The 10,466-nt window shown below is 46.2% G+C and overlaps 1 protein-coding gene across 3 annotated transcripts in view; it reads left to right on the top strand.

The window, feature by feature from the left end:
• Positions 1-4,913: 4,913 nt before the first annotated feature.
• PRR16 (proline rich 16) overlaps positions 4,914-10,466 on the top strand; it is a 144,981-nt gene continuing 139,428 nt past the window's right edge. For all 3 annotated transcript variants that reach the window (XM_048932489.1, XM_048932488.1, XM_048932490.1), the window contains exon 1: positions 4,914-5,173. In XM_048932489.1, the coding sequence (XP_048788446.1) occupies positions 5,012-5,173 (162 nt within the window). In that variant the 5' untranslated portion in view covers positions 4,914-5,011. The remainder of the gene's footprint in view (positions 5,174-10,466) is intronic.

The following is a 10,466-nucleotide window of genomic DNA, read 5'->3' as shown; positions in this document are numbered from 1 at the left end:
TATCATAAAATGAGCTATGAGACAGGAAACCACACTTTTTATAAACTAAAAATATTACTTTATATAGGGGAAGGATTTCCTAATTTCTGTTCCTACACAAACAGCACTCTGTTCCCTGAAGCTGGAGGTATGTATTGCCGGGAGCTCCATGCTGGGGCTTGGAGATGTAGGTGGTGCAGAGTAAAAAGTGATACTGGTAAAGGCTGGAACTGTAATGTAGCAGGACATCCTTTTGGATCTCTCAGCACCACATGCATACATGCTAAGGAACATGTAAATTAACCTGCTGCAAAATGGAATGGACCTTTTGAAAATGGGTCAGTAGCATTAAAGGGATATTTCTGAGTTTTTGGCCATTGTGAATGCAAGCAACTACCTGCAAACTGGACTGGTGTACGCTATGTGGGAACAATCCACCCAGTGTTCTTTTTGCTCCTGGGGAAAGGTGCTGATGAATTGGGTGTCAAAGTATATAAAGATCTCATACAACAACAGTGGTTCATTGACATCTCCATAACAAGTGGTAATAGCCAAACTTAGCCACTAAAGTAAAGACAACTGGCCACTGCAGCACATAATCAAAAGCTACGGGCTGGCTACACACAACTCAATGAATGGATGCTTGAGAACCCTTTTATAACCTGAACTGCATGATCAGATTACAATCTGAAACATTTTACGTCTTTGATCTCCTTGCAGAGCAAGCCACAAGCAGCAATACTTCAGCATCGCAGGACTCTCAACTACTTACTGGCTGAAGGAGGAGGTGTCTGTGGCAAACTGAATGATTCTAATTGTTGTCTAGAGATTGACAACAATGGCAATGTTATTTTGCAAATAGCTAAAGGTATACGGAAAATAGCCCATGTTCCTATCCAAACTTGGAAAAACATAGACTGTCATTTCTTTTCTTGGCTTCCAGGTGGCCCATGGGTAAAATGTGTTATATTTTTATCTACTTTGTGCTACTTATGCCTTTACTATGTTTCAATCCGTTTATTCAAGGCATGGTATCTTTTATGAATTCTGTAACCCCTTCCACTGTTAGGGAATCACAACAGATCAGGGCAACATTAGTGACCAAGCCCAAGAAATCTTCTGTAATGATTGTATAGAACATTTGATATCCCCCTCCCCATTCTTTGCTTATATATAATTTTTTTCTCACTACCATTGATCACCAGTGCATCATTTTAAGCAAACTTCGAGTCATGGGGTGCTCCAATGACATTTGACCTTGCTTGCATCTCAGTCTCACTTCAGGTATATAAAAAAATCTCCCCTCTTGCTCTGATAAACGGAGCAAAAAAAATTTATATAACAGTCAATGCACAAACAATTGCTCACTACCCTACCAATAGCCCACCTGTCCCTTACGTGGCAGAAGAGAGAGATGCACTCCTTTAAAACTCCTTCCTTGTGATTCAAATGATGTGGAATCTTTATCCCTTTGGCAAGTTTAAGTCAGCTGTTCTAATTCTGTCCTCTCCCAGCTTCTTGGGCTCTTTGTTGCAAATTGCCTTGGCTTCCATTGCTGTAACAACCCCGACATGGTTAGAGGCATCCACAACCTCGATGAGCAAGCTGTTCCAGTGTCTCAACACCCTCACAGTAAAGAACTACTTCCTAATAGCTGATCTAAATCTACCCTCTAGATATCAAGAGGAAATTCTTACCTGTGAGATGTGAAATCATTCTTCTTTGAGGCGACTTGACAGAGAAGATTTATAATCAGACTGTAGTCCAAATATCTCCAGAAACCCATAATGCTTAAAAAAGCTCGTGTTTCCTTTCTGATAGTTGGTGGAGAATAGCAGTTATTGTATTGATCACATCCACGGGAATCTGATGGCATCCAAGTTGCCATTTTATTTCTAAGAACTGGATCTCCTGTGAAAATCCATTGACCTTGCTTTGGTTTAAAGCAAAATGGGTTTTTAGTGACATGCCACTGAAAGGCAATCCTGCCTCTCTCAGAAACTTCTGCTGTGTTGCCCACACGATGATGCCATCCATGTACTGCAGGTGTTCAGGAGCTCCCCACTGTTGCAGCTCACCCTGGATCAGCCCATGACAAATGGCAGGGCTGTGTTTCCACCCCTGAGGCAGTCGATTCCAGGTGTACTGGATGCCCCTTCAAGTAAAAGCAAACTGTGCCCTGCACTCTGCTGCCAGAGGGACTGAGAAAAATGCATTGGTGTTGCGGCACATCACTTGGCTGCCTCTGACTCCAGTTCCTATTGAAGTTCTAGCACGTCTGGCACAGCAGTGCTTAGCAGTGGTGTGACTTTATTCAGGCCACAGTAGCTCACCGTTGTCCCCTACTCTCCACTGGACTTTTTTGCTCATCAAGCAGCACTGTTGAAGGGTAAGTCTTGCTGATTACTCCATGGTTTTCCAGTTGGTGAATCTGCTGGCGAATGGGAATTAGGGAGTCCAGGATGGTGTGATACTGCTGCTGGTGCACCACTGTAGTAGCAGTTGGCCTCTGCTGTCCTTTTGTTCTTTGAAATCCCACAACAGAAGGGTCCTGTGAAGAGACCAGACAAGCCCATCAATACCCTTTTGGGTCCTTGAAGTACCCTGTCCAGAGATAATCTACACTGAGGATGCACAGGGTCTCAAGGCCGTTTGCAATGCAGTGCTTTTCTCACTTAGTTCTGGTTAGGCTCACTTCAGCCTCCAAAGCTCTTAAATCTTTGGATCTCCATCACTGCAGAAATACAAATGGCTTTTGGCCCTTTATAACTTGATGGCATTAGCGTACATGATTCCATCCCAGCTGAAACTATGGCATATGGGTAAAGCCTTGTCATGACTTCAATTAATGACATCTCATTAGTTCAATCAATTTTTTTGTCATGAAAGTATTTAGCAGTAGGAGGTGCCAGGACTTTACACCCAGAAGATAACCAGTAGGTCACCGTTAGAAAAGCAGGGCTAATCATGACTGACTAATCACGACTAGATTGGAAAATAGTTAGAGGGCTTGTAGGAAACCTAGCAGTAATTTTGCAACAATGTTGGTGTTTTCTACCGAAATATATTAGAGATCATCCCGAAAGTATTTGAGCTATGCCATGTCAAGTTGCATGCAGCATTCTGTTACGCAGTATCCTTCATTTCTGTCAGAAAATAGACTGCTTTCAGTAGTTATAAATTGGGTACATGCTGGGTTCTACATGAATGATTTCACTAATAGCTTATTATAACTATTTATTCACCTATTTTATTTATAGCTGCTCAAATGATGTCATTGATGAACAGCAGCTGAACACACTATTAACTTTAAACTTATTCAACAACTTGTGCATTTCTTTCTTCCTGGTTTGGTAGTGACTCGCCTGGGGATTCAGACTGCATTACTTTGCCATCTTCAAAAATCATATGATGCTGTTGCTTATACAGAAACTGCTAAGCAAAAATCACCAGCAGGGATGCTTTTAAACATCATTGTTAGGAGAGCTTCTGCTTTAGCGAGATGAAAATAACATGTCAAGAGATGTGAGGAAAGTCAAGAGGAAGGACACAGGATCTTTTGGAAAATGGCTTCCTTGAAATTGTTTGAAAGTTCTGAGAGATGACAAAGAAAAATATATGTATATGCACACTAGCAAATGATTTCAGCCGAACACTGCAGGTTTTGTAGAGGTAAAAAGTGCATAGATAACTACATGTAAATCAAGACAACAAGAAGCATGCTGTCAGCCTGTCTATTCGTATCCCAGTCCCACACCCGCTCCAGAGGCAAGCTGTTTGCCACCGCATGAGACTTTATACCACACGCAGACACACGGCTCTGGGCGAGGTTTCTGCTTCCCCTGCCCTGCTTTATCTTGAAACATCATAGGTTGCCAAAACCCTCAGAGCATTCACAGCACCAGTCAGTTGCAGTCAGGCAGGCAGTCCTGGAGCTGGATTTGGCTGTGTGTCCTCCCCGTGCAGCTCGCAGCCAGTGGGAGTTAGAGGTACCCAGCACAGGTCCTACCACCTGAATGTGCCACCTGTTCACAGTCACAAGAAAAGCCACCGGGGTGAGGGATTTCTGGCAGCTGTTTTCTCGTGCCCCACAGACTCATCTCAGCATGTTGCTGGAAGGAGCGCGTGCTCGTACTCAGCATGGGCTCTCACTTCAGAGGCCAGGCAGAGTTGGGCAGCATCCCACCAAACACTTCTGGTGCACGTGCATTTTTTTATGTCAGTTAAATCAAATGAAGAACCTTTACTTCTCGATTTAGTCTCCCGTGTGTTTGCTGGGCAGCAAGCAGCGGTGGGAACAGACTTGTGAGAAACTTTTACCAATTGGTGGCATGTATGAACACTCTCCTTATAGGGTCCTCCAGGCAGCACCGTCCAACCGAGCAGGAGCCAGCGCGGCCTCCTCCCACGGCAGCGTGGCCGGTAGCGCCAAGCGCTGACTTTCCGCACAAAAACTCGGCACTACCGCCGCCCCCTCGGACTGGAACGATGCCGTGAGAAGCGCTTCCCCACGGAGCACTGCTCCGGACTGGCGCTTCTCTCCAGCGGTACCGGAGCGCGCGCCCCGCGCCCCGCGTCCGCCAGCTGATGCAGCCACGCGCACTTCGGGCAGCGACGGGGGAAGGAGCGCCGCTTCCGGAGCAGCCGGCAGCCTCTCCCGCTCCGGGAGCGCGGCGGGGGAGACGCGGCGGGGGTGACGCGGCGGCGGGCGCTCCTCCCCCGCTCCCTCTCCGGACTCGGAGCGGAGCGAGCGGGGCCGGGGCCGGGAGGCGGCGCGGGAGGGGCGAGGCGCAGGCGCGGCGGGTTGCAGCTGAGCCCCGCGCCGCTCCCGAGAGCCGATGGCAGCTGCACAGCGCGGCCGCCCGGCGGAGCGCGGCGCAACGCGGCGCCCTCGGCGGAGCGCGATGCGCGGGCGGGCGGGCGGCGGCGGCGGCGGCGGCTGCGGCAGCTCTGGGAAGCGGAGGGACGCGGCCGGGCGGCTCGCCTGACCTGCGTGCCCCCCCATCCTGGCTGTGCCGGGCTGTCCCGAAGGATGTCCGCCCAGTCTAAGGGGACCGCATCCTCTTCCTCGTCGCCGTCCGAGGGGCCGCCGGCAGCCTCTAAAACGAAGGTGAAGGAGCAGATCAAGATAATCGTGGAGGATTTGGAATTAGTCCTGGGGGACCTGAAAGACGTGGCCAAGGAACTTAAGGAGGTGAGAAGCGCAGGGAGCGGAGAGCTTCGTGGCCGGTCCCCGGTCTGTCCCCCCGGGGTCGAGCATCCCCGCCCGTGGGGCCGGGTGTCCCGCTCCCATCGGGGCTCCGCTGCCGCCTCCGTTCTTCCACCACTTCGGCGCGGTGGTCCCAGCAACTGGTGGCCGGGCTGCGCGCGGGGCCGTGCCCCGAGGCGGGGGGGACTGCGTCTGCCTGCGGCGCGCAGCGCTCCGGGACGGGCGGCGCGGATGGAGCGCGGCGGCGCCGAGGGGTTCGCCCTGCGGTTCAGCGGCCGGGCGGCTCTGTCGGGGCTCCTCGCCTCTCGCCCCCTCCGGTGCTGGTGAGGGTCGGGGGTCCCGCAGTTCGGATGCGCGTCCCTTCTCGGCTTGGCGCAGCGGCGCGACGGACGGAACCTGCCTACCTGCCTCTCCAGGCTGCTCCGAGGCCAGGCAGGATTGCCCTCGCTGTCTTCCCATTGCCGGTGGCGGGTGTCACCTCTGTTCCGTTAATCTGCAGGCGGAGCGCGGTGACTGCGGGAGCTGGGAAATGCTGTAGCTGAAGAAAAACTCCTGTTTGTTATCTTGATTTTGCAACACAACTGGTCGACAGATGGTTGGATTATGCTCCGAGTTCAAATCCAGGATCTCAATGCATTGCTTTATAATCCTGGATTTGACATTTTTAAGAGGCTGTGTCTTTTGCTATCAAATATTAGTTTTCTATTTTAATAACATTGTCAACAAGTTTTATACAACGGGCTTTGGCCATCATAGGCGGTCTGAAATTCACCCACTGCTTTGTAGGAGGCTGATGTGTGCATCAACACACTGCTCATAGCTGCTGGGCATCTCACTCACAACTCCAGATTTTAAGAAAACACAATTTCTCTCTTCCTTAAAATGCAACTGTCTGTGCTTCTTTAGCTTTGGTTTGGATATTTTAAAGTGGAAGCAAACACTGTTTGTAGGACTGCTCTGCAAACGTTCACAGACTGATAGAGCAAACTGTCTCCTGTTGGTGCAGAAGCACATTTTTCAGGACCTGGAAAGGATGTCCTGTGAATGTAAATCATTCTCTGCACAGCATACTCCCAGCTTTCCTCCAGTGAGCAAACAAGATCTCTGTTGGTGGAGGTCATGTGTCCTTATTTACTGTGGTGCGTTTTATCTAAGCAAACGGGTCTATTCTGTGTGACTGCATTTGTCAAAGAGAATGGGATTTACCTCTGCTTAGTGGGGAAATGGCTTGTGTAGAACTTCTTTTCCCAAACAGAAGTGAAATGTAAAAAGGAAGCTGTAGGAAAATGGTCCTGTAACTTCACTTATGAACCGTAGTGTGTGCATTGAAAGGTGATAGGATTGCAAATCCTTTTTTTTTGAGAGCAAACACATACAGATATATTTTAAAAGGGTAGTGAACTCTTGTTCATAATCACACATGAGCTCCCGAGTAACGTTTTTCTTTAAATATCTCATAAAGATGATATCTCTGATACTCTGACAAGTGAGGGTTGATATGCAGTTACCTGCTTTTTTACAACATTATGATTGTGTTAAATATGCTTTGCACAGCATTCATTTTGAAAAGTTGACAGAAGTTTGCCGTGTGAGCACCTCAGGTTGTTTGCCTTTTGTAGTACGGACTAAAATCCGTACAATGCCTCTTGATGCATCTGCAGTGTATACCTTTTAATGTGAAAGTGAGATAACTGATCTTATAAATTAATAGTCATGCTTTCTCACGGGTGATAGTATGCATGGGCAGGTGTTTCATTAAAGCACGGAGGACTCTGGTCCAACAGGTCAGTTTTGGTGTGTTATGCTCAGAAGTGTATCTGTCCTTGGTCAGTGCTTCCTTCTTGCAGGACCAGGCCAGGAGTTAAACCGTGGGATGTAAGTTTGCACTTCCCTGTTTCACTGCAGATTGTGTTTTTCCAAAAATGTTATGACTGTTCTTTATCTTCGCTGCCTGTTTGCTGCATTCAGGCTTTTGTGCTCCCTTTTCTGTTGTTCCTATGTTTGTTCGTTTGTTTGGCTTTTTTTCCCCCTGCATTGGGTGTAAAGCATTCTGAGAACATTCTGTTTATATCACTGTTACAATAAAAAAGACTTACATTCTGCATTAGTGGAAGGTTACGAGGGTTGTTTTTTTCCTTGTTTGTGCTTTTTTTTTTGGCTCAGTTGTGGTAATGTTCACTCATAATACTAAAAATTTGTCACTTATAGAGCATTGCTTTTTTTTTTCTTTTTTTTTTCTCTGTTTGTGTCTACCTACATGTTACTTCTAGTTACCAATAATTTACTTATTTATTACATGGTATTTATTATAGCAGTGTAGGTATTGAGGCAGACTGGATGTTTTCTCATAGTATCCTTCAGCATCCCTTTGTAAAGTTTTATATTAAAAATACTGTCAAATATTGTTGTTTCCTTGCTTCTAAGTAGACAGTTTTTTAACAGTTTGGCTTATCAGACATGTTAAATGCTAAATGTTTGTACATTTAGCTTTCTATTGTTTACTTACTTGAATGTTTTTGTGCCTGTCCTTTGTTCCAAAGCCTCTTTTAATGGATGCTGTAACAGCTTTTTTGTTTAAACAGGCAATCGGTGAGAAATTAGGGAGAAGATGGGCTGTTAAACCCGTTTTATGCATTTTCTGCAAAAACACGACAAAACCATGTGTATTAACACATGCATGTGCCAGGAGCTCCACGTCTCTTGGAAGCAGAACATCTCCTCCTTCTCTCCTTGTTTTTGGTCTGCTTAGGTCCGAGGGAAGCACAGGGCCTGGGATTGGAGAAGGAGTGACTGGGAGACATGTTGGGTGGGGTGATCCAAGTGCAGACTGAGAATTCACCTATGGCCTGTGCTGGGGTGCAGTAGGAAGAGGCTCAGCCACTTGTGTCTTCTTGGTAGGAGTGTGTGTTCCTGGCTTTGTGCTGGAAGGGATTACTGTTCCAAACAGATTTGAGTAGCCATTATTTGATGAATATTCCAAAGGAGTGCCAAAAGATTGAGTAACTCTGAATGTTTCTTTAGTCCAGGCTATTGCAAAATTAAGTTGTGAAACCTTCCCCGGGGAATTGGATAAAAGACCTTTTTTCTCTGCAATAGGCTTAGAAAGATGATTGTTACTAAGTGTTTGCAAGTAAAATTTATCCATCAACTACCTCTGTAATGCAGTGATGAGCTCTATGGGAAACTGGAGGACTGTGCTGCTCTGAGGTATTTTGAATGCAGAATGCTCAGGGTAGTTCTCTTGACTGAGTTGAGAAGCATTGTGCATAGGGATGTGCTTGTGTACTTGGATGGCAGGGCATGGAGTTCCTCATTTTTAAGTATTCGCTGCTTTCACGCTGTGTAATGCTAGACATTTCTGGAGCCTTGTACTTGTTTGTTTACATCAGTGAAGTATTTCCTAAATAATTTGATAAATACTTCTAATTGTAGTAAAAACTCATCATGCAAAGCAAATTTCTGGAAGTTACGTGTGAAACATTTGCATAGCTTTTAAGTGGCTAAATGTGCTCCAGTCTTTTATCAAAGGGAAGCAGCTGTGTAGCTATTGACAATGTTTAGGATAATCCAAAATGGAGGTTCAGGAGAAGCAGAAGCCCGAATAGGCATTGCACACGCATCAGTAAATTTCCAGTCTCTCTCAGGCTACCTCCTCAGCTCTAAATCCTTCCAAAATGTCTTGCTGAAGGAATGAATGAATAATCCTCCCTCACTTTACTGCTGCTTTTATTTGCCATAAATATGTGATATATAAAACTTGAGCATGACTTAACAGTGTTTTCCAAATGATGATGGAACTAACAGATGAAAAACAAAACCAGAAAGACGCACAAAGTTTGTTACAGAGGTAGATGACCTGTTTCCATAATCAGGCCAGTCATAATGCTTTTGGGTGTTTGGAGGCATTGGTAATATCCACCTTCAGCAAGATCTGTGGTACGACATCTCATCTATATTGAGCATGTTACACCAGTGTTTTCCATTCCTTTCGAGTCTTAGCTGATGATCCAAATGGCAGTAAGGCAGTTCAGGTTGTTGCATGTTTTTTGGGAATCTAGAAGGCTGCAGAGTGTATCCAACAAGAGGGTTAGAGCAGTGACAGTCAGTGTTATCTCAGTACCTCTGATGCACGGGCAGAAATATAACAGGCAGTGTTACGAAAAAGGTGATGGGTTCATATTGCAGCATGAAGTGAGAGGGGTTACCCATAGGTAGGGGAACATACTGCATAGATGCCTAGGGGTAGACAGAGCAGTGTTCTTCAACACTTCAATCACTTCCTTCTTTTGAGGCTCATCCCTGCTTCATCTCTTCTTTGGGATCTCTACAGATGTCATAGAATCATAGACTCACAGAATGGCCTGAGTTGCAAAGGAGCACAGTGCTCACCCAGTTCCAACCCCTGCTGTGTGCAGGTCGCCAACCAGCAGCCCAGGCTGCCCAGAGCCACATCCAGCCTGGCCTTGAATGCCTGCAGGGATGGGGCATCCACAGCCTCCTTGGGCAACCTGTTCCAGTGCCTCACCACCCTCTGTGTGAAAAACTTCCTCCTAATATCTAACCTAAATCTCTCCTGTCTCAGTTTAAAACCACTTCCCCTGGTCCTGTCACTATCCATCCTTGTAAACAGCTGTTTATGTTTGTCATGGTGCTACAGCTTCTTTTGCTGGGTAGTGGCAGCTGAAGGCAGGGGTTGTTAAGCATGTTTCTTCCTACTATTAGGAATCCAGAAAATGCTCTTCTTAAATACAGCTTCTGGATGCCAGCACTCTTAAATGTACCTTTTGAAGTAGGAACATTCCAGTAGACACATGCTCTGTATGGGGCAGTTTCTTATGGGTGATACTGAAGCTCTCGTAGTATTTCCATGTCTGTAGCTAGAGTTACAGTCCAGTTCATAGACCAGGACCAAGGCACCTTCCGTCATTTGGCATTGCCTAGTCCAAATCTCACTTTTCTTTTCAGCATCAGACTCTTTTTCTGATTTCTCATTGCAGTCTTTGGTGACCGATGCAGCCATGAATCCTAACTGGATGTTTATTGTAAGTAGAGAGTAAGATTCATTATGTAAAGAAAGCACTGCACACAGCTTTGCTGTGATCTGCCCAGGGGTCCATACAGGGCCATAAATACTCACTGCAGGTAAATGAATCACAATTTTCCTTTCCTTTCATTTCTTGTGCTCTGTGAACCATTTCTGCAGTTACACAAAATAGAGGAACGCAGTCTTTTTTACATAAGATTATTTTGTAAACAGTGCCAGTAAAGTTAATAGCGC

This window comes from Lagopus muta, chromosome Z (assembly GCF_023343835.1).
Source record: "Lagopus muta isolate bLagMut1 chromosome Z, bLagMut1 primary, whole genome shotgun sequence".
In the NCBI taxonomy this organism is placed as follows: domain Eukaryota; kingdom Metazoa; phylum Chordata; class Aves; order Galliformes; family Phasianidae; genus Lagopus; species Lagopus muta.
This window is presented reverse-complemented; position numbering and strand designations above follow the sequence as displayed.